The sequence below is a fragment of the Echiichthys vipera genome, assembly GCF_963691815.1.
Source record: "Echiichthys vipera genome assembly, chromosome: 13".
Taxonomy (NCBI): Eukaryota; Metazoa; Chordata; class Actinopteri; order Perciformes; family Trachinidae; genus Echiichthys; species Echiichthys vipera.
Genome location: NC_139838.1, coordinates 25,143,012 through 25,167,761, shown reverse-complemented (window position 1 = coordinate 25,167,761; position 24,750 = coordinate 25,143,012). Strand labels below are relative to the sequence as shown.

The 24,750-nt window shown below is 43.3% G+C and overlaps 2 protein-coding genes across 3 annotated transcripts in view; both read right to left on the bottom strand.

Moving 5' to 3' along the window:
- Positions 1-5,008: 5,008 nt before the first annotated feature.
- Positions 5,009-9,129, bottom strand: ndufs5 (NADH:ubiquinone oxidoreductase subunit S5). The gene is made up of 3 exons (XM_083925606.1): positions 9,028-9,129; positions 6,392-6,611; positions 5,009-5,211 (listed from the first exon to the last, which is right to left on the bottom strand). Exons 2-3 carry the CDS (start codon positions 6,605-6,607, stop codon positions 5,107-5,109), a joined length of 321 nt encoding a protein of 106 aa, XP_083781732.1. The 5' UTR covers positions 6,608-6,611; positions 9,028-9,129; the 3' UTR covers positions 5,009-5,106.
- Positions 9,130-13,293: 4,164 nt separating this feature from the next.
- rnf19b (ring finger protein 19B) overlaps positions 13,294-24,750 on the bottom strand; it is a 43,551-nt gene continuing 32,094 nt past the window's right edge. Inside the window, exons 4-10 of one of the 2 annotated variants that reach the window (XM_083925604.1) lie at positions 22,954-23,098; positions 22,683-22,845; positions 18,782-18,926; positions 17,584-17,724; positions 16,290-16,479; positions 16,038-16,172; positions 13,294-14,400 (exon numbers count right to left, since the gene is read on the bottom strand). In XM_083925604.1, the coding sequence (XP_083781730.1) occupies positions 13,962-14,400; positions 16,038-16,172; positions 16,290-16,479; positions 17,584-17,724; positions 18,782-18,926; positions 22,683-22,845; positions 22,954-23,098 (1,358 nt within the window). In that variant the 3' untranslated portion in view covers positions 13,294-13,961. The remainder of the gene's footprint in view (positions 14,401-16,037; positions 16,173-16,289; positions 16,480-17,583; positions 17,725-18,781; positions 18,927-22,682; positions 22,846-22,953; positions 23,099-24,750) is intronic. The other variant, XM_083925605.1, reaches the window with a different exon arrangement.

Sequence of the window (24,750 nt, the reverse complement as noted above, 5' to 3'; positions counted from 1 at the left end):
TTCCACCGATCGGGTTTCTGTTACCACGCTTCCTCCGAAACCGAGCCGACACAGCCGGGGAGGGATGCGGCTGTGGAGAACAGCAAGGCAACGTAATCCTGAATGGTAATGGCTGTCCTATTCCTCCTCCTTTCCCCCTCCGTGTCGCTCCCTTCTCCGCTCAACAACCCCCCACCAGCACCTCCTCTCCTGGTCCGCGTTCACTCACACACACCAACACACACTCTCACTCACACACACTCCCTCTCTCTCTCTCCCTCTCTCTCTCTCTCTCTCTCTCTCTTCAATAGGCTGTTTTCACGGCTCCCACACTTAACCCATCCCGTCTTTTGAGTCTGTTAAGTGTCGCGTAAATCGAAATTTCGGTTGTACTCCTGCGTCATCCGTGGCTCAGCACCCAGACTGACACACACACGCGCACACACACACAGACACATTAAAGTCACACACACTTTTTCCTCAATTTTAGGGAGAAGGGGGGGAAAGGGCGTTCACATGAGGCATATTTGCTTCTCATTCACATATTTCAGGATTACGCACAAAAGCAGCGCTGTTGGATCTGATCTGCGCCTTTACATCACATGAGATAGTATTAATCTGGGTTTTTATAATCCCTACACACACACACACACACACACAAACACTGCCCCCTCCTCCCTCTCCAAACAGCTGGAGGAAGAAAGGGAGTAGCTCAAAAAAGCAGATTGATTACAGCTGGGAGATGGAGATGGAGATGGAGAGGAGAGGGCGAGTGTTTGGGCAGCCGCTCCCAAACAGATCTTCACAGTCTGGGCTGACCTTTGGCATGTGGGGTCAAAGCACCAGACCACCATCAATATAGCCTCAGGGTCCCCATACAAATTAGTGATAGACCAATACATCGGCCGGCCGATACACGCAAAAAACCACAAATATCGGTCGATGCGGGCTGCTGCGTTCGAGGTAGTTTCTTCCAATAAATGTTCAGTTTTTTAAAACTGAGACTAAGAATATTTGTTATCATCATTGTGTAATTTTTAGGATGTAAACTGAGGGAGCAAAAGTAGCATCAGCTTATATATCGGCTCAAGAAAGTCGGCGGTCCGTATCGGTCATCGGCATCAGCCCTAAAAATCCATATCGGTCGATCCCTAATACAAATATTAAAGGTGCCGTAATCTGCTCATTTTTAGCATCATACATTTGTTGTAGGTGCAGGATAATAATAATAAGTACTGCTGGATTATCTGTGCTGCTGCAGCTTTAATCAAACAGCAGCTAATGCACTGACCCCTTGTACATACCGTGATGATAAACACAGGGTAAAGTTCACTGCTATCACTGCTCATTCTGTCATTATCAGTTAATTATTGAACAGCACCACATTGATTATCCCTCAGTATAAAACAGGACTGTGGTGCGTTTAAAACTGAAGCTCCTGACGTAAATCCACTGGTCAGTGACGGGGCCTTTGGCTGTGAACCAGGACAATAATTCAGTTTACACAATTGAAACCTTGTGATAATGTGATTTGTGGATCTATCAGTGCTGCCATGGTTATTTGTAATTTTCAATTTGGATTTCAACAGTCAGGCAAAAGCTTTACAGTGGGAGTCATTCTTCAGGGAAAATTCATTCACACATGGGCATAAAGTTATGTGGTTGTTGTTTCTGAAAAAAAAAACACAAAATGATCACAACTATACACAAAAGGACCAAAAATCACCACATGGACATTAAAAATGACTAAAGAGATGCAAAATGACCACAAAAAGATGCAAAATGACTGAAAATAGAGACAAAACTACAACATGGAGACAAAAACGACAAATAGACGTGCAAAATGATTCTAAATAGATGTAAAACCACCACAAAAAGATGCAAAATGACTATACTATACTATATACTATCTAAAATAGATACAAAACAATCACAGAGATGCAAAACAATCACAAAGTCATACAAAAAAAACCTATAAATGGACGTAAAACAACCACAAAGAGAAACAAAATGACTACAAAATGACTAAAAGTAGATTTTGAATCTGAGTCTCTTGCTCTACAGAGGAGTTGTTGGGTCTGTGTAAATCATAAATAAGTCAGAGTGTGGTCTTTACCTACTCTGTTAAGATTCCTGAGATAACTTTTGTTATGATTTGGCACTATAAATTAAATTAAATTGAATTGAGTTGAATTGAATTCCTACGTAGACCGAGCGCAGGGCCTCTCCCAGGTCTGTGCTGAAGTCAAACCCCTCTCTGGAGTTTTATCTTTATCTTTATCCGATCTTAAGATGTGACGTTAAAGTTTAGGTTGAGGGGATACGTCCAAACTGGCACTTAAACACTTTATCTTAACAGTCTGGGTATTAGGCCCATTTCCACCCGTGTGATGTGAAAGGAAAAGGCCGTTCTCCTGTTCTCTGCATGCTCTTGGCTCCATCTTGTGGCGCCTCACAGAGCCGGCTGTGATCCCATCAGTCAGAGTTAAACCCTGCTGATCGAATGAAGGATGTCAAACAGCATCCACTCATATCAGTCACTCATCGGGGAGGTGCAGCCGTCCCCCTGGAGACCTTTCCCCGCTAAATCCATTTAACAACTTACTTAAATGAGGTCAGTGGGGGTAAGACAATGGACTGCAGTCAAACAGCTGAACACAAAGCATGACGAGCACAGCTGGAGGAATGACTTTAAATCATTTCACCGGCTGTGGGGAGACGGCTGCTGCATGTCATCACGCGCAGGATGACTGTTTTTTTTATTATTCCCTTTTATTTGTTTTGTTTTTTATAATGCATTGAACATTTGGAACATATTTAATTTATCACTTCACTAATCAGGCCAATAAATAACAACAGCTGGAGCCTGCGGTCCACACGCTTACGTAAGGATTCAACCTGTTTAATGTTAAAATGATTAAAAAATAACTGTTTAATGTGCACGTTTTCTCATAGTTTACGTGACATTTACTTTGCTTAAGTAAGAGTCATAGTGTTATTAACAAAATTGACAAAAGTATCAAAAGTAAGAGCGTTCAATGCAGAAAAATGTCCCCTGTGACGGTGAAACTAGAATATATTTGATTATTAAAATCAGCATAAGCAGCATTTTGATGACGTAGCTGCCGGAGGTGATGAAGCTACATCTGAGCTCTTTACACACTTCAGCAGTTTCTTCAAGTGTTGTTCTGAAATCAATGCAGCGGAGTCAAAAAGTACAATGTTTTCCTTTAAAGTTGTATTAAATTGAATACTTAAGTCCTTCAGATTTCATTCTTCATTCAACAGTTTTGTGGTTTTACTTATTGGGTTTGTGTAAATGTTACGATCAGTAAAATCGAACAGTTTCACTTCACTGAAAATGACTCAACTATTGTTTTTTCACTTATTAAGAAAAGTTGTTTTTGGGGCGGCAGCAGCTCAGTACATAGGTGACTCGGCTGGGAACCGGAGGGTCGCTGGCTCGAGTCCCTGTGTGGACCATGAATGGAGCGTGGACTGGTGGCTGGAGAGGTGCCAGTCCGTCTCCTGGGCACTGCCGAGGTGCTGTTGAGCAAGGCACCGAACCCCCAACTGCTCGGGGCGCTGGTCACTGGCAGCCCCCTCGCTCTGACATCTCTCCATTAGTTGCATGTATATAGGTCCTGTCTGTGTGTGTGTGTGTGTGTGTGTGTGTGTGTGTGTGTGTGTGTGTGTGTGTGTGTGTGTGTGTGTGTAACATGAATAATAATAATAGAGTGAAAAAATCTAATTTGCCCGTTGCGGGAGTAATAAAGGAATTCTTCTTCTTCTATTTGGAAGTATGGAGATTTGTTTGACCTTTGAATTAAACACAGTCAAACATCTCAGTGAATCCTGATTAAATGAATGAATGAATGAATGCTTTATTTCAAACATGTGAAAAATAAGTGACACTTGAAGCACTCGTCATTAAAACCCCTTTGTATGTTTTTAAAGGAGCAGGAAGAAGCACTGGCTTATTAATCCTTACCCCTTCTCCACTTAGTACCTAGTACTATAGGTTCTCTTACTTCCTGTGTATCCTGTTTTTTTGTTTTTTAATACGCTCAACAAACAAACAATAACCGCTTGTGTAAAAATAAATAAATGACGAGTATGGCAAACTGTGAGACCCCTAGTGTTTGTCGTACCCCTCTTCTTCCCTGTACGTTGTGAACACTGTCCGTTTGTACTCTTGTTTGAATTCGCTCATGGTTGGACGTCGTCTGAGCTCCTCCGCTCGTCTGTTCCACACTTTCACTCCACATATTAAAATGCAAAAGGTTTTTAAAGTTGAGCGTGCATACAGATGTTTTAGATCCAGTCCCTCCCTCAGATTATAACCCCCTTATCCCGGAAAAACACATGCCTGAATATTTACTGGTAACGAGTTGTTTGTTGCTCTGTACAGGATTTGTACCGTTTGGAAACTGACCAATGAACCAAAATCACCCGTAGGTGTGAATGGTTGTCTGTCTCTGTTTGTCTCTTTTTCCCCTGTGATAGACTGGCGTCCTGTCCAGGGTGGACCCCGCCTCACGCCCGATGTCAGTTGGGATCGGCTCCATCCCCCCCGCGCCCCCGACAGGGACAAGCGGTTGAAGACTAATGAATGAATGAATGAGGAAACTGACCAGATCAGTGGGTTTCAGTATTTTTCCAGGCACGTCCAGCTGGGAGGAGGCCTCGGGGAAGACCCAGGACCAGGTGGAGAGATTAGATCTCCACACTGGCCTGGGAACGCCTCAGGATCCCCCAGTTAGAGCTGGTTAATGTGGCCCGGGAAAGGGAAGTTTGGGGTCCCCTGCTAAAGCTGCTGCCCCCACGACCCGACCCCGGATAAGCGGATGAAGATGAGATGAGATGAGAAGATGAGATGGGAATAAGGGGTAAGTGTGTTCTCTGTAACCCGGTGTTCAGTGTAATTCTTTGAGAATATGCTCGGACAAAACCCCCTCCCTTGTTTTCATTCTCAACTTCTGCACATTTCGCTCAAACACAAGTGAAGAAGGAGACTTGAACAAGAAGATACTTGATGATAACATTTATTTGCAAACGCGTACGGGGAAACAGTGATATCTGATTTACTATAAACAAGAACAGGACTGCAGGCAGCCGTGTGTTCCCTCACGGCGTCTGGTCGGGCTGGCCTGAGTGGCAGGCCGGGGGCGTGTAGGTTCCCTCCTTCACCATCTTCTCGCGCTGCTGACGGATCGCGTGCAGCCTCTTGTGCTGCAGATGGAAGAGAAGAAGAAGAGGTTAAGTGTGAGACAGAGAGAGAAAAGGAAAATAAAGCCATGAAAGAGAATATTTTTGCATCCCTCCACCGTTTTGGTCCTCTTTGCTGAACCGGAGCAGAATAAAGCCAAAGATAGCAGTGATTTAACTTTGTCTTTTACTCTTTTCACCACGTGAAGAGAAACTGAAGAACGAGCAGCTCCCTACCTCCGTTCTGTGCTGTTAACACGCAGATTTCCATCCAAATCACATGTGGTTGCTCATAATGAAAAATCCAGCAGAAACGCAGGTGTTTGCAACTCAGATGTTACAAATCTATGGCGATTATAATGGATTGTTTTCATTATTGATTAATGTCGATTGTTTTCTCGGTTTATCGGTTTCCTAAAGCCCGAGACGACGTCCTCAAATGTCTGGTTTTGTGCACGACTCAAAGATATATTCAGTTTACGGTCAGAGGAGGAAAGAAACCAGAAAATGTTCACATTTGATCCGCTGAGAATTTAAAAAGTGACTGAAGACGATTTATTTTTTTATCAAAGTAGTTGACAATTGATTTAATAGTTGACAACGACTAATGGAATAAGCGCTGCAACATTTCAAGCTCAACACGTCGTCACTGGATGCGAGGTTCTTGTCAGACGTTCAACTTAAATCAGCACTTCATCTGCGTCGCGCTCTGAAAGATTGAGACGTGAGGCGATGAAGCTCCTGCTGCTGCAGCACATTCACAGTGAGCCGACAGTGCGTGTCTGTCTCTCTGCTGACGCACACAACCATCAACACTGACCTCGGTTTGACTCTGACATTAAACACGTTCGCTGCTTTTATTTCTGACTTCTGTTATTTATATTATTTATTATGTGTTGATCAGTGAGATTTGTCTTATTGCATCCACTAGCAGTCAGTGTAATTTATCTCAATGAAACATAAAATGTGGAAAAATTAAAAAAAGTAACGTTATTAAACACAAAGTGCTGCTAAGAACAGTTGTCCCAGTTGTTTTCACAGCATGAACTCTCATCGCCTGCTGACATACTCAGTAAAAACAGTTACTAAGTCAACACAAATAAATGATGATGGCTTCTGCAGATATCTGGTACTTTTCCCATTCAATATTCATAAGATGAACTATGACCCAGCAGTCATCGAGCTTTTACGCCCAGACACTTACCGTCTTCTGCCTGTGCATGCACTCGTAGAAGTCCTCAAACTCCACCTTGCACTCCGTCCTGGCACGGGTCTGCCCGATGCCGTCGGAGCATTCAATCCACTCCTTCTCAAAAGCGTGGCAGCGTGCCGCCCTCTTGTTGGGCTGCTCCGCGCTCTGCAGCAGCAGCCATTTGTCCAGATTGAGGCCCAACCGCGACTGAAGGTCTATAAACGGCATGATGCTGTTGCAGGAGGAGACGGAGAGGAAAGAATGATGAACAGGGGTCATTCGTGTAGATTATAGGCTCCTAGTCTCCCTTATAGGGTTGGAAATTAAGGGCGCACTCACACTGTCAATCCGTACCGTCCCCCCCTCCCTCTCCCCCTGCGGCCCAGGCCCGTTTGTACTCACACTACCTGGGCCTCGGTGAATGCTTCTTGCCTGTCTATACGTCATCACGCCGGAACACATCACACGCATTGATTGACGTCATCGCGATGCGTGGCTTTGTTTACAAATCTTTCCACAGACCTCGGAGTTTTTGTGCGTCTTGTCGACTGTTTTTGTACATGTGCAAACATGCTTTACAAAAGCCCACCTCTCCCAAACGGGCCGTGGCCGGCAAGCGTACGGTACAGTTGCACTCACACTGGTCAATCGAACTAGACTTTAGCCGTGAAACGTGCTCGGGCACGGTACGGATGCACAGTGTGAGTGCGCCCTAACTTAACCATCTATTCATTAGGATACCATTGCTTTTTCGTGGCCACGGGTCGAGGTCGAACCCGGACTGCTGCAGTGAGGAGACTCAGCCTCAGTATACGGGGCGCCCTTACACCAGTTGAGCTTCCAGGCACCTTTTACCAGCATTTGACCGGTGCTAATTTCCAACCCTGCTCCCTCGTAAATTACATAACTTGTTTACATGCATAACAATTTAAAGGAACGTTTGAAGGAAATGTCATCTTTCAGCATTGTGACTTGTTTTGTTTCACTCTCCTCAAAGTACATTGTCTGATTTTTGAACAGGTCTGACTGAGTCCTTGTTGACATTAAAATAACACAAATTATTATTACCAAAGGCTGCAGCCATTAAGCCCTGTTTTTTAAGGGTGTCTGAAGTATCAAAGATACTTCTCGATGCCATCTGTTTAAAAACTATACGATAACCACTTTGGATAGTATTGAAAGTATCAAAGCTTTAAAAAACAGCAGATCAACATCAGATTTTCAACCCAAGGCTGCACAGATGAAACTACAGGGTAAGAAAATCAACTGTGTGTTGATTTGTGTTCAGTGACTTTTTCTGTACCAGCACTGTGCGGTATTTTGTGTACCAAGGGTTTTTTCTTCTTGTTGTATTGACAGAGGCACCATGTATAATTTTTAAATGTGTGGTATTGTGTCGACCTTAGTTTGTTAGAAAGACATAATGATCGATTTTGAGCCAGGGACAGATGGAGGTGCAGTTGCTGCAGCCTTTCTTAAGCCTGGTTCGGGCTTTTCAGCAGCAAAACAAACCTTTGTTTCTGTCTGCACATGACACACAATGCTGTTTTGTAAATCATAACTAACAAACACATTATAGTGACATACAAACAGAAGCAAGAAGTCATACTCCATAGCTGTCCTGGCATGCTAATGTTATGATAACAGATGATAATAACTTAATGCATTCAATCATCTTTATTCCTCCCTTTTCCAAACACTGGCCAACAAACGGTGAAAGGATTTTAGATACTTAAGAACAGGAACGTATTATTTTATGACGCTCATATGACACAAGTCCAATAAACTGTATTATCTGCTATTATTGAGTACTATTGTTATTATTATTTTATTCAACAGCTTTATTTAAAAGGACTTGACCTAGATACAAATAGTATACAGGGGGCACTATCCAAGGGAAATACAGAGAACATGTGCCAAGGTTAAACATATTACAAGTCTATGGTTTAACAGCCTTTTCATTTGCTGGTTTGGTGATTAGCATGAGGTAAAGTTACATTTCATTTTTTTTAAATAAAAGCAAGGGGATTTCTTAGGAAATTTACTTACATGAATATGAAATTTTGCAAGAAATAAAAACAGATTTATTAAAAAGTAGCATTCCTTCTTTCTTGGGGTGATTATGGAAACCAAAAACAACAAGTAAATAATACACTTGCTAAGGTCTGCCCATAGTTTTTCGTGGAGGAGCAAATGAACAACCGTTTCTGGATGTACGTTACAGAAAGAGCAGTTAACATGAATGTTATTGTTCATTTTTTGCATATAATGATTAGCTGTATATATTATAATTATTATTTATTACCCTTACCATCAGTCAGCTAAATTAGCTAACAGCAGAAAGATAGCTAGCACTTAGCTAACTACAATAGCTACCTCTAACGTCCTGTGTAAAGGCAATATATTAAATATATTATATATATTTATATCTGTCATTGAAGTCAATAAAGGTACAAATGACCTAAAACTCTGTGTTGTGGTTCTCCTTCAATGACAGGTGGTTGCTAACCAACAGGCCGCGAGCTCCTTTAACACTAACAGCAAACAGATGACGTCATTAAACTGTAAATAAACCCAACGTTGTGTCACTAAAAACACCGCGCTGATGAAAGAAAGTGACGGTATTTAACAGAAAACGGAGTCTTTACCGTGTTTTGTTGGACTCGCTTTAACCTTCCACCGACTCCACGCGTTCCGCTTTACGGCTGACCAAAACACGGCCGTAAAACGAGAGGAAGTGTCGTGAAGTGACGCCACTGTTGTGCGGAGAGTTTGTCATTACCGCCGCCTACCGGGATAAATACTCAGCAATATATATATATATATATATATATATATATATATATATATATATATATATATATATATATATATATATATATATATATATATATATATATATATAATATATATATATATATATATATATATATAACTGTGGTTCTTTTTCAAAGATGTAAACATAAACCTTCTAAATGTGTCCTAGTTTATTTCCTGTCGCGGTGAATGTGAATCATCAACTGACAGGAAGTTAACACGGATCAAGGCGGTTGCCTAGCAATGGAATTCCGTTGAAAAGGTCTACAACTACAACTTTATTTTATTTTTTTATTGAAAATATTCAATATAAACATTACTTTGCTTAAATGTTCCAGATTTATAAACAACACCAAAATGTATTTCTAAATGTAGAAATAATAATAACATAAATTAAAATGTACAAAGACCGTAAACCGTGGAACAAACAGAAGGAATGAAGATTAACTAAATGATTTATTATTTATTTATTAACTAATTAATTTTAAAAAATACTTCTGGGGGTCTGCTGCTAAACTAAGGGAGTCACTTTGAAATGCCTTAATAATCAATTTATTATTTATGTTCTTTCCAGGAAGATTTTCTAACACAACACTGTCATAACTGCGTCACTGTGTGAGTGCGTTCTTCTTCTCTGCTCCTCATTATGAATTAAAAATGCAGACACTTGGTTGATCCTGCAGGGTGCACACACTCCTGCAGGTGCTTATGTATTTTATAATGAGTGAAAGCTGTTTATCTCAAACTGATAATAATGTTCTCCCTTCAGTCTGTGCTCATTCTGCAGCATGCTCTTTTATTTATAAATACTTCCCTGTCGTCCTGATATATCAACTTATATGATAATCTTAAATTTAAGATGTAGTTAGTGGAACTTGTAAGTCGATTACATGCGATTTTAATGACTTTAGTTCATATATGTACCTCTCTGTTGCTTTCCACAATTAAAGCGAACATCCAAACCCTTATTTTGCACAATATGTCAAATTAAATGTCTTCTGAAGAGTTTTAGAGGAATTTCAGTTTTTGTTATTTCCAAATATTTCCATTGTTTCTTTACAACTTCTTTAAATGTTTATTTTAAACTTTTCATGTAAATCTATCAACATGTAAACTGCCCTTTAAAGCCCAAGTGCAGTACCTACAAAATCACTACTATCATGATTTATACGTATTTCTGTACCTGAAGGTACGGAGGTTAGGGCTGATTTGGATAAAAGTATTAAATGTAAACCATAATCCATCATTGATGTGCCAAATATCTATTTGTTGGGACAGTAAGCAAACTTTAACGCCATTTGTTTTTGCTTAAATGTTTTTGTAGTTACTGCACTTTGGTTTTGTAGGACAGTATACATTTAGATGTTTTGGGATTTCATGCAATAGATCAGAAATGAATGAAATAATCTGATAAAAAGATGGATCGTTTTTGACCAGTTATCCGTCTTTTGTGGACAAATGTGATGAAAGATATTCTTTTAACATGCTGCGTGTTTTAATGTGATGAAAAGCAGCGCATGGTAACTCAAAATGACACGTCCCAAGTTGTTTTAAAATCATCTTTCGTTACAGTATTTTGCACATTTTCAGATTCTCATGACGTTTCCAGTGACTGCAATATTGTATGAATGATCTCTGTTGCTATGTAGTTATTACAGGACAATCAAACAACAACAACTTGGTGTTTTGGTGCAACATCAGATTGTGTTTTATTTATTTTTCCCCAAAGGTCCACAAGTTGTCTTTCACAGCCCTGCATGTACAACCCTGCACAGAGCCGGGCTTCAACAGTGACAGGAAATACACAAACAATATAATAACACTTAAATATTGCTATCTATATACTCTAAAACCTTTTTTTTTTTTTTCAAATAAGGACAGAACCACCTGTGTTCTTAATGGGACATTTTTAGTTTTTTTAACACTCATTCAGACTCTTTCGGGAGGTTTGCGTCCGTGTTACATTCGTGTGTTTTCTCACAGGCAGGCAGGCAGACACGAGTGAGAAGTGCAGACCGAACGAAGCACTGTCGACTGACACAAGCAGCTAAATCCATAAAGCTACTCGGAGATGAAAAAGGCTCCCAAGTGGATCCCTTGCGAGATTTAAAGGAAAACCCCGTTAAACAGAAGCACAGAGGTGATACAAAGCTAAGAAACTATTCAAGCCAGTGATTATGATTCAGTTCCAAGCTCGACGGCATCAAGTGTTTGAAGTGTTTGGCTCCAAAAGTGAAGCTGATGATAAACTAAAAGAGTAAAAATGTGGTTTTTTTTAAAAAAGAAAAGAGAAAAGTCCTCGGATCACTGATAAAAAACTCATTGTGTGTCCTTTTGAAACACCGAAAGATAAACAAAGCGTGTATTTTGTGATTATATGATGTTTCTTCTTTATACATCCAACGTAAAAGGCCTTCTGGTAGGTGATGCAGTTTGGTTGTACCACAGACTTTTGTATGCAACACAAAGTAGTCGAAGATGATGAAACAAAGACGGAGATAAATACAAGAAATTCAGATAAAGTGCACAAGTGCTCGTTCAAAAAAACAAAGTGGGACAAATACATTCATCAGGAGTTCATTCGCTCATTCGCTCAAACAGCGTTCAAGTGGGTCAGAAGTCCCGCTGCTGTGTGTTGTGTTGGTCAGTGAGTGTCTATAAGGCACCGACTGTCAGACACTGGACCAGTCTCACGACACAACAGAACCAGAACCAGGACCAGGACCAGAACCAGGACCACAGAGAGAGAGAGAGTTCTGACAGTGACCGCGTCAGGAAGTGTTCAGAGCTTCAGGGACCAGTGTTTGGTGCGGTTCAAGCTTTTCAAATGTGAGGGTTTGCTGTTTTTTCTCAGCGTGGTCTCATGGTCTGAGGACGTTTCGCGTGTCCCGTCCACACATTATAAGCTTTCCACGCATCATTTAGCACATGATTATTATTTATGATTATTTAGATCATGATTCGTTTCATTATCGATGAATCTGCAAACTATTTTGAATCATTTTCTCTATAAAACGACAGAAAATAGTGAAAAACGCCCAGCTCCAAGGTGATTATTCTTCTTCAAATGTCTTCTTTTTTCAGTCCAAAACCAAAAGAAACTCAGTTAATTTTTTTATAAAACAGAGAAAAGAAGAATCTCCGTATTTGAGAGACTGAAAGTAGCATTTTCTGCCACTTTTGCACGAAGAATCACTTTAACCATTAAACGATTATCAAACAGTTGGTGATTATTCTCGACTTATCGATAAACGTTGTGAATAAAAACAAAAAAAACTTGGTTAGGTTTAAGAAAGATACTGATTTGGGTTCAAATAAGTAAATTTTTTCAACATAAATAAGTCAAACATTGACTTCTGCCTCCTGGCTTAACATCATGTGTTAGTTTGAGGTATCCATCCACCCTGACCTCGTCACTATGCAGACTTTTCTCGCTATAGCGACTAAATGGTGTGAAATTACAATATTGTTCATTTACCTTTTGGTGAGATTAGGCTGTTTTGTCTTTGTCAAATATGAAATTACTTTTTACTAACTATCTTTACGGTTTCTGGACTTGAATTAAGTAGCCTTGGAAAATGACAGGTTTGGGTATTTTTCAATATTTTGAACTGTCATTCTTTAGTTTTGGCCACATACACAACAAACATCCCACAGTGTTAATGAACGTGACATTAACACTGTGAGACGGGCGTGGCGTCGGCACAGGTCGGAGCTCTTCTCTGAGTGCTCTCCCAGTTATATAACCTCCTTAAAAGGGTTAACTGTGAAATGATAAACGTCTGTTTGATGCACAACTCAGTGCAGAAACGGACACTTGCTTCATACAGTGTGTGTGAAAGGCTCCTACACTGGCGTAGACTAACAGAATACGAGGTCAGTGTTTCCTGGCTCGTCATTGTCAGAACTCATCTTGATTTCTGTGATTTGAAACTCTTACTTTATGTCCTCCTCCTCCTCCTCCTCCTCCTCCTCCTCCTCCTCCTCCTCCTCCTCCTCCTCCTCTTCCTCCTCCTCCTCCTCCTTCTCTTCCTCCTCCTCCTCCTCCTTCTCCTCCTCTTCCTCCTCCTCCTCCTCCTCCTCCTCCTCCGTGTGCAGGGAAAGTGAGATTCAAGTGCAGCATCTTCTTCCTCTAAAGTAACCTCTAACTTTCACCAGTGTAACAGAAACTCACTTCCCACCACAACCTTTCACGCACGGCACGGCTCATGCAGACTCATGCGCGCAGCAAACGATACGATTTCAAGGTCATCCGAATATAAACAGAGGAAATGAAGAAGATAAAGCCACGATAATTTGAGTACAAAGTCCACATTCATTCACACATCGTTAGAAACACCCTCATCAAACACCTGTTTCCCAACCAACCCTCTCCCTCCGCTGTGCTCGGTGACATTTCACCTTACGTTTCGTTATTTCATAATTGCAATATATCTCGTGGAAAATTGGTACCTCTCTTTCTTTTTTTATTTTCTTTTTTTGCTTAAGTAGCCAAGGCATTTTGCACCGAGGAGTAAACATAAATCATCATCTTATAAATCTCAGAGGTAGAACCCTGACAATTGACTCGGAGAGGAGATTGACAGGTAGATAGATAAGACAGACAAAAGGAAACGAACCCTGTCTGTGTTTAAGACGCCGTCTGTGAGTCGCAAAAGCAGCAAACGAGAAATGAAAAACAGAAAAAAAGAAAAGCTATGAAGTTTAGGAGAGCTCAGATGTAAAACCGCTGGGGGGTTGTGCAATCCTGCGAGCTGCTCTTCTCTCAGACGTAGAGGATGATGTTGCTGTCTGCGGGACAGTGAAGGCCTTCGGAGGGGTTCAGGGCTCGGCAGGAGGGGGGCTGCTGGCCGGCCGCCAGGTGACAGCTTTTGGGGTGAGGCGAGTCACAGTCGTCTGACGTCAGCTCTGCGATGTCGTCTGACTGAGTGTCCGACATCTCCAGGTCACTGCGGATGCTCTCCGGTTGAGCCAGGGTGACGTCTCGGAGCCCCTCCCTGATCGACACACCCGGTGACAGTCCCAGCAAAGAGCCAGACAAAGCCCCGCCCCTCCTGGAGCTGCAGTCCTGAGGCTCCTCCACGCCTGAGACGGTCGCCATGGCAGCAGAGCCCGGGGGCGGGGTCAGGTCCTCTTCACTGTTCAGGCAGAGGTGGCTGGGTTTGGTCTCGATGTCCACCTGGATCTCCAGGTTGGTGCACTCCCTGCAGAGACACAGGATTTACAAACGAGTCAGCCCCAGTGTGCGATTCTGAGGAGTTACAGAGACAAGGACATCTCTGGACGCACAAATGACTGATGACACTTTTGTAGCCCACGGTTTCAGTCTCTACAGCTCAATTTGCCGTTCATGACAGCTGTACAGGGATGAATTATTATATAACTCACCCGTTTCTATTCTATTAAGGCTTAACGCTCTGCATACTTAAGGGCGTGGCCACTTCTCAGTTACAGGTGGGTGCTGTCACAGGTGGCTAACATAAACTGTAGGATTCAGTCATTCACGCTCCACCTCTTTGCCCTCTTTTGGATTAGTTAGACGGAGTCAGGAACAGCCAAAATGGCGCGGCGGCCGAAAGCACCAGGAGCCACCCACTTAGAGCTGCGTCCATATTTTATACAGTCTACGGTTAAGATGGAAGCTTATATTTGCGAAAGAACCCAAAAACAGCTTCACACACAATGAAGGAAAGACAGAAGTAAACACTCAATAAATAATAAAGCATGATGTACTTGGTGTACTGGAGAAGAGAATTTTTACGATTGACATCAAATCGTTAAAGTTGTAATCCATGAGATTTGAGGTACGTTGTTTCTAGCGGCCTCTGTGGCGGTGAGATGTAACTGCAGGTGAACCTGTTCTTTCACAGCCTCCATCTTGTCGCGTTCATGGTCACTCTGTGTGTTGACTTTTTTTTTTTTTTTGCTCTTTTGCTAACTTTATTGAAACACATTCACCTCTCTACTTCCAGTCCGTCCCTTTACACTATACACACACACAAACACACACACACACACACACGCACACGCACACACGGACGCACGCACACACACACACACACACACACACACACACGCACACACGGACGCACGCACACACACACACACACACACACACACACACACACACACACACACACACACACACACACACACACACACACACACACACACACACACACACACACACACACACACACACACACACATGCCTATTACACTTCTGCCCTTAATGAGCTTGACTGCTAGTTACAAGTGAACGCAGCATAACCGTTGGTGATGATCTGAGCCGACAGACCAACCAAGGGTCACTAACATGGCAGCTTATTTACATCTAACCTGCTAATGTCACCACAGACACAGATATTGGGAAAAAAAGGCAACAATAAGTGCTTTCATTAGTGGGTGATATGATCAGTGGCCATTGTTTTGACTCTCTATTTGATAGATATTACCTTAAAAGGCAATTAAATAAATGTTAATCCTACGGAGTACAACTTTAACCACACAATCATTCAGAGAAACAACCTGATCTTAAGCTTGACAACCGTAAATTACCATTTAAAATGATTTAAATGCTCCTACAGCTGAAAAACAAAAAAACAGGAACATCAACAAGAGCAGGAACAAAGATTTCCTTTCATGCTACATGATGCACAACACGAGAACGTGACATCGACCTGCCAACACATCAGATTAGTTCTGATTATCTCAACCACATCACATCAAATCAAGTCTGATGAAGCAACGGACGGATCCGCAGACAAACTCTCATAACGTGTGTGTGGAGCAGGAGAAACAGGAAGCAGAAAGACACCACAGAAGAAGAGAAAAGGGTCACCTGTCAGGTAGTGTGTAGGACGAGATTATGGATCCGGCCATTCCTCGGGTGCTAGCGCAGTCGCTCCCCGCGCCCAGGCTGCCCGTCTCCCTCTGGGCTGACTCTTTAGCCAGCTCCCCCGCCTGCACCTCCAGCCTGGACCACGCCAAACATGTGTTCATCAATAACACTGTTCTATTAATAACTTTCTGCTTTATTAGGATACAAATCTTGAACTTCTTTAACTTGAGTGAAGCGTGGCTCAGTTCTCACCTGCTGTACTTGCCGGTCCGGGTTCCCAGAGCGCCGCCTGCCACGGTGTTAAAGTGGGGAGTGTCCCCCAGAGTCCCGGGGGCCACGGAGAGTCCCTCGCTGGGGGAGGTGGTGCTCAGACCGCTGACCGCCCCATCCAGGCTGCTGTCACCCAGGCTCGGGGACTTGAGGGCTCGCCACGCATCCGCCACTGCAGAATTAAGACAGAAAATATGCTTCAGAGACCCTTTCAATGGAATTCCATTGTTGGGCAACAGCCTGGGTCCTTGTTAACTTCCTGCCAGCTGATGTCATTCACGTTCACTGCAACAGGAAATAAACTAAGAAAGAAAGAAATCTAAGAAATCCTGACTGCAACTGTAAACTAGCGCTGTCAAGAATCTGTGTTTAGAATGTTCACACGACTGCCTGTATCCATGGCAACCGCTGTCTCAATTCACTTGTCACTAGCTAACGTTAGCTAGCTTACTTTAACGGACAAGGTAACCTTTTTATGGAAGCTTTCTTCCACAAAGACCCTTTCTTAGTCCCGCTCCTTTTTGTTCTGTTCTCCCATCAAAGCTGCGCAAGCTTTGTACCCGGCAGAACCTCTGTCAACGTCCCCTTTCCTGTTAGCTAATGCTAGCAAAATGTTAGCTAATGCATACAGTAGTCGAGCTAGCCAACATCTGCCTTGATCTTTTCTGACCTGCAATAATTCTTCTTAAAAAATATAACATCAACCATTCCCGGGGAACATAAGACCCTTTTTTTTTTTAAAACGTCCGCTGTTCCCCGGTCTGTTATTTTTTCCACAATCAGTGCCGAATTCCCCGGCAAATAGGTTTATGTAGACCCTAACTGTGACCCTAACCCTAACAACATGCTGAATTAAGTCCTCAAGGGCAAAGCTTATGCAACCGGGGAACATAGGTATGACCCCTTCCCTTTTAAGTAGCTATACAGTATACTAACTACCTAGTTAGCTAGAATTTTGCTAACAATAGCTAACAGGTGAGGGGAAAGTTGAGCGAGGTTGTGCGGGGCACCAAGCTTAGCATTGTTATACAGACCTGACAACAGTGGTGCTGTGATTTTTGTCAGTTGTTTTTAATTTAGGACAGGGTTTCTGACATCCTCACTTTGGATAAGAAGGATTTTTTCCTCCAAATGCAGTTAGGAAATGATTCTGTGACCCAAAGTCTTAAATGTCATCCTAAACTGACGGAAGATAAGATGTCAGACAGGAACTTTCTCTACTGAGTCCCCTGTGAATAATATGTATAACATATAATAAAATGTTTGGTGTCCTCACCTGTGATTGGCCCATCGTCCTCGTCAAAGTCGATGCGTACACCTCGTCCCTTCCCTCTGCTGACCCCACAGCCTCCTCCCCGACACAGAGAAATGGGCACCACGCCGTACACATAGGCCAACATGATGGGCACCCCGATACCTGAGAGGGGACGGAAACAGAAAGACTGATCAAATGAGACACCTGCCAATTTGTGTCTGTAATTCATATTTTGTTTTATATTTAAAACTAATAGAGCAAAACATAGAAGAAGAGAAGCAACAGATGCAATACAACAGCAAGAAAGTTAAAGGTTGTATGTTGTAAAAAAATGAGAATTCTATGGTTTTTATTATAAAACAGGTCACGGTGCCATATAAATACTGTGAAAGTGTCAAAACACCAAATCCACAGAGAATTGCACACGGCCCGGATTCAGAAATTGTGTCTTTCAATGAGCCGTCGAGACTTCTGTACGGTTGTGATGTCACAAATTTACTACATAATAATAGTAATCATAGCAGGCTGGGTGTGAATAGAGGAATATCCAGACAGACACTTTGAGAAAAACAATGTTATTTTACAATAAAGCCTGTAAACATGTTCTAGTGGAAACCCAAAATGATCACAACGTGTCCCCTCACAGTAGAGTTTATTTAGAGGTGACATTTCTAAAGTCTCTGCATTTGTTACATTTGAAGTCTGCATCTCTAAAACGTATCAGTTTTTGTGTGGTTGTAACTGTTCATATATCTCTATAAAGGCATAAATCCCAAAAACATTCATTCATTCATTCATTCATTCAGCTTCAACCGCTTGTCCCTGTCAGGGTCGCAGGGGGCTGGAGCCGATCCCAGCTGACATCGGGCGTGAGGCGGGGTCCACCCTGGACAGGACGCCAGTCTATCACAGGACACATAGAGACGAACAGAGACAGACAACCATTCACACCTACGGGCGATTTTAGAGTCATCAATGAACCGAACACCTGCACGTCTTTGGACTGTGGGAGGAAACCGGAGAACCCGGAGAAAACCCACGCAGACACGGGGAGAACATGCAAACTCCACACAGAAAGGCCCAGGCCAGGATGCGAGCCAGGAACCATCTCACTGTGAGGCGACAGTGCTGACCCCTGCTGTATTTTTCATTTTGTAAAGAAGCTCTTCCGTATCGCGTCTGCACACTGATGAACAAAGCTCGACGTTGAGTTTCTCACCGACGCTGACAGCTGCGATGACAGGAGCGGTGATGATCGACAGGGCCACGCCTCCTGTGATGGCCAGGTTCCTCCTGTGACGGGAGGATTTCTTCAGCTCGTAGTGGGCGTGGATCTGCAGGGGGGCACACACAGAGAGGTCAGACTGAAGCCGAGTGCGAGCAGCCGTCGGGCTTTTGTTAAAGTTACAACCACGAGAAGGTAAACACAGAAACCATCCATGTGTCAGATGATTCACAGTAACTGATAATCATGCAGTCATTACATGTAAAGAATCATCCTCATGATGACTGAGCGGTTAATTACAGCACACAACACTTGCTTAGTAGCTTAATTATTGGCTTTTAAAGCAGCTGAAAGGAGTTTTTAACAGGTTATGAATCAGATCTCCTGCAAAATCAGACGTTTGTTCTGCGACATAAGTTCACTTTGCTTTAAATCTTTGTTCACTGCCTGCAAAAAGAGTTTGAGTTCATTAACTGGATCAAAGAAACGTCAAAAAAACTCCACTTCTGGTAAAGATTACTTGCATCATTAAAGGTAAAACCACCGCTCTTTGAACACAATATCCAGTGAATTTGCTGTGAATTCTCTGCAGTTGACTGTGTGAACTCTTTATACGTGTGCTGTTACACGTTCACTACGTATCGGGGCGCCGGTCAATGGCAGCCCCCTCGCTCTAACATCTCTCTGGGGGCGGCTATAGCTCAGTCCATAGGTGACTTGGCTGGGAACCATAGGGTTGCTGGTTCAAGTCCCTGTATGGAGCATGGACTGGTGGCTGGAGAGATGCCAGTTCATCTCCTGGGCACTGCCAAGGTGCTGTTGAACAAGGCACCGAACCCCCAACCGCTCGGGGCGCCGGTCCACTGGCAGCCCCCTCGCTCTAACATCTCTCCCTAATTGTATAGGTCCTGTCTGTGCATGTGTGTTTATTTCGGGCCTGTGTGTAAAGACATGACTTTAACATTTTTAGACTCTTTTTAAAAACCCTTTTTTCATTTTTTCTTTGTTGCTGGAAGCTGGAATGAAACACTGAAACATTGAAAAAAATGAGAATATTCACAGGTGCATTAAAAAAAACAAATGATGTTACATAAAAGAAACACACGTGCTTCGCTTCTCTCGCTGAAAACGTTCCCTAAAAAGATTTCCTCAGCACTGGGTCAGGTTTGACGTGAAGGAACCAGACCGTGTGTGGGTGCGTTGCTGTATCTGACACTGATCTAATGACTTCAACAGACTTTAATAAAAGTGTGCACTTCCATTGTTCTCCACAGGACGGCTCTGCGGTACGTTAACGCGCAGACAAACACCCATTGTCATTTCATTTCCTTCCTCTTGTTAATTTAAAACACCACTGCCCTTTTCTGTCTCATCACCAACTGCAAAAACAAGACAAAGCCGAACACATTTATGGATAAAAAAGAGGAATTTCCCTCCATTAATTGCATGTATATAGGTCCTGTCTGTGCATGTGTGTGTATTTCGGGCCTGTGTGTACCCATCTGACCAGGCTGGGACTGGTTCTCATGAGATCGTTGCTTCATTTTGTTGTTGCAACTCCAGCTCTGCCTCTAACTAATATCACTGGATCTAAAGGATCAGTGAGTGTCTCTGGTTTATTTCAAACTTTTCTTAAGGTATTCATTAAAACACTTAAGACACTTCAGTAACTTAAAGGCCTTAAATTCAGATACTGTGACGTTAAGGTCTTTAACTTGACCTAAAGTGTGCTGTGGGTTTTGATTTCGCCTGCTTCAGGTCAGTGTGATTGTCGACATGAATGGAAACTTTCTGTTATTTCTAGAGAGTTTTTAACGTCGTGTGAGAAACGAGGGCAGCGCGATGAAACTCAGCCAGAGAAGCTTTTTGTTCCGCAATGCTGTAAACTCCAGATAATCACCAGAGGAGGATTGTGAAAGAGTGACTGTGGCAGAGCTGTAAACTATTTGTGTTTGTCACACACACTTTCTCACACGCACACACACACACACGCACACACGCACACGCGCACACACACACACACACACACACACACACACACACACACACACACACACACACACACACACACACACACACACACACACACACACACACACACACACACACACACACACACACACGCACGCGCACTCGCAAACACAAGCACACATACACACGAACACACGCACAGGCACACACTCACACAAACGCACACTCTCACACACTCACACACACACACACACACACACACACACACACACTCACATACACACACAAACACACACACACACACACACGCACACACACACACTCTCACAAACACACGCACACAAACACACACACGCTCTCTCTAACACACACACAAACACAGACTCTCTCTCACACACACACACACACACACACACTCTCTCACACGCACACACACACACGCACACACACACACACAAACGCACGCACACACACACTCTCTCACACACACTCACACACACACACACACAGGCTGAGGTTTCCCACTTCTGGTTTCTGTCACTGCAGATAAACGTTAAGTAACCTGAACTGACCGGAGAGATTAAAAACAGTGTTGCTGAGTGTGAGAGACGTCTTAGTTCACTGCAAACCGACGACACGATGACAGGAAATGCTTCTTATTATCAGCGTGAACTTCTGATGTTTACAGAACTGTGTGAAGATAACAAAACATCCTTTTCTTTGGTCTGGAGTGTTTTTCTATTATGTTATGATTGTATATATAGTTGGTTTTATGTTTTCATTAGTTGCACGTACGTATCATCCTCTTTTGTGACTTTACTGTAATATTCTGATTACTTTTAGTACTGTATGCACATGTGCAGTGTATTTTAATTTAGCGCCAGATTAAGATGAACACACAAATACAATCAGTTCATATTAAACAGTGAAGCAGGCAAACAGGGAGTTACACGTAGGCTGTGCTAGACTTTAGGTTTAAAACTGTCTTTGGGGCCATTTCGATTTAAGCTGTGTACTTTAAATAAGGTCAGTACGTACTTGAATCTCATCTCATCTCATATCATCTTCAGCCTCTTATCCGGGGTCGGGTCGTGGGGGCAGCAACTTTAGCAGGGGACCCCAAACTTCCCTTTCCCGGGCCACATTAACCAGCTCTAACTGGGGGATCCTGAGTCGTTCCCAGGCCAGTGTGGAGATCTAATCTCTCCACCTGGTCCTGGGTCTTCCCCGAGGCCTCCTCCCAGCTGGACGTTCCTGGAACACCTCCCTAGGGAGGCGCCCAGGGTTCATCCTTACCAGATGATCCTGAACCACCTCAACTGGCTCCTTTCAAAGCAAAGGAGCAGCGGCTCTACTCCGAGTTCCTCCCGGATGCTGAACTTCTCCCCTCTCTCTAAGGGAGACTCCAGCCCCCCTCCTGAGGAAACACATTTCAGCCGCTTGTACCCGCAACCTGGTTCTTTGGGTCCTGACCCAGCTTTCATGACCACAGGTGAGGGTAGGAACGAGGATTGACCGGTAGATCCAGAGCTTTGCCTTCCTCAGCTCTCTTTTCGTCACGACGGTGCGGTAGAGCGACTGCAGCACCGCCCCCGCTGCTCCGATTCTCCGGCCAAACTCACGCTCCATCGTCCCCTCACTCGTGAACATGATCCCGAGGTACTCCTTCACTTGGTAAACAATACTATAATATAAGTCAACAGTAAATATGATAAAAAACGAACAAAAACGAACGAGAAAAAAAGCACAAAAACGATGAAATGAAGCATGCCAACAACAGAAGAGCAGCAGTCTTTCATCCTGATGAAAGCATGAAGTGCTCTGACGTTATAATCGAAGTATGCAGCCATTTAAAGTTCTCTTTTTACTCTTAAATGTAAAGCTCCAGCAGCTGAAGCTTCTTCCTCCCTGCAGGGTTTCTCACCTTGCGGCCGACGTAAACGGGGATGCCGATGACCATGGCGGGGACGGCGATGCCTGCGATGAGGGTGATGCCGACTGGAGCTCCGATCAGGGTGCCCAGCTGCCACAAAATCTTCTTCTTCCTGCTCCAAGGCTTCTTCCCCCAGAACGTACAGCCAGACGGACTGAAGGAGGGAGGGAAGAGGAGGGAGGACAAACAGGTCTACAGTTACACATCTGAGAGATCTTAAAAAAAGCTGTAATAAGAAGTGAAAAAAAGGAGATTTATGTACCTGAGGTAGTGCAGGTCGGAGATCTCCTTCATGCAGAGCCAGCAGAACTCACAGCCGCAGACGGCGCAGGTCATGTGATTGCAGCTGCCATCGTTCATCTTGATGATGTAGGCGCCGCAGCGAGGGCAGGGCTTGATGTCATCAGCTGGGGACAGAAGGGAGTTTGGTACTCAGTGACGTCGCTCACATCAACACATAAAGGGTTTGTTTCTTTGATTTCCTTTTTTTGTGTGTGGTTAAAAAGTTAAAGTTGTCAAAGGGATTTTTTGACATATTAGGAAGTATCGTTGTAAGAATCGGATGGTAGATTGATTGATTCTTGTGTTTGTACGGTAAAAATAAACCGGCAGCCAGTTAGCTTAGCTTAGCATAAATACTGGAAACAGGGGAAGCGGTGTCAACGACGACAAGATCTTCGTCCGATTTGGCGCTTTTGTCGAGGGGGTTCGAGCTGTCGGCGGGGCAGAAAATCAGGGCTAAAGTCGGGGAGTGGGAACTTGGCAAAACTCTCTGCAAGAGAGCAAAGGAGCATGATTCCCAAACTGATGAGATGGTCCTTTAATTCATTTGTTGTAGTGATGATAGACGCAAACCTCTCTACAAACATCCGTGTTTGTGTGTGCAAACATCCTGACGTGTGTGTGTGTGTGTGTGTGTGTGTGTGTGTGTGTGTGTGTGTGTGTGTGTGTGTGTGTGTGTTTAATACCATTATTATTAAAACTCTATTAAGTGAATCCCTCCAGCTGTCCTCAGTCAGTCTTCTCACTGTCTTTCTTTAATTCACCACTTCCACTAAGCCTCTCTCTGCCAAGTACTCAGAGCTGATGACGACCGAAACTGACTGTAAAAAAAATCCAAGCCGCGCCCTGTCCGTCTGTCTGTCTGTCTGTCTCACTGTCTGTCTGCCTGCCTGCTGACACACACACACACACACACACACACACACACAAACACACACACGTACACACGTACACACGTACACAGCCAGATCTGCCAGTCCTTTCAGGTCAAAATGCCAAAATGCCCTTTAAAGAGCAGAGAACATTCGCAGCATCAAACACACACACAGTGAATTTACTTTTTTTCTTCTTCTTTCCTTTAAAATGCCGTCGAGGACAAAACTGCTGCAGTTGTCCGATCCATTACTCTAACGAGGTCTGATTTTGCTGCCAAAAGAAGGAGGAAAATCCTAACGAGATGGGACCATTGTCCTTTTTGACATTTTAAATCTGCATTAGGGCATTCAGCGAATGTTTCCCCTTCTGATAGAGCACGAGTAAGTAAACATTCAGATTAAGTCGGCTATAATCTGATTTTGCTGAAGGGCTTAAAGACTCAAATTTCCTTCTGAGTCGTTGCTGAAGTTTGGAAACTGAACCGTTCACAGCTGTGTCATGCTGCGACACATTTAGGGGGATGTTGCATTAAAACACAGTTATATTCTTTGGCTTTTAGCTCAAACAGTTTCCTTTCTTTGTCTCTGTAAAAACTTTGTCTTTTTTTGTTTTTTTATAATTCATTGTGTTTTCATTGTACTTTTGTCATATTTGATCATACGGACAAATGCTCATCTCATCTCATCTCATCTCTCTCATCTTCAGCCTCTTATCCGGGGTCGGGTCGCGGGCGCAGCAGCTTTAGCAGGGGACCCCAAACTTCCCTTTCCCGGGCCACATTAACCAGCTCTAACTGGGGGATCCTGAGGCGTTCCCAGGCCAGTGTGGAGATATAATCTCTCCACCTGGTCCTGGGTCTTCCCTGAGGCCTCCTCCCAGCTGGACGTGCCTGGAACACCTC

Coding starts and splice junctions, on each gene's coding strand:
- ndufs5 (XM_083925606.1), bottom strand. CDS start 6,607: ATGCCGTTTATAGACCTTCAGTCGCGGTTGGGCCTCAATCTGGACAAA. Junction 5,212..6,391: donor GCATGCACAGGCAGAAGACG/GTAAGTGTCTGG, acceptor TTCCATCTGCAG/CACAAGAGGCTGCACGCGAT.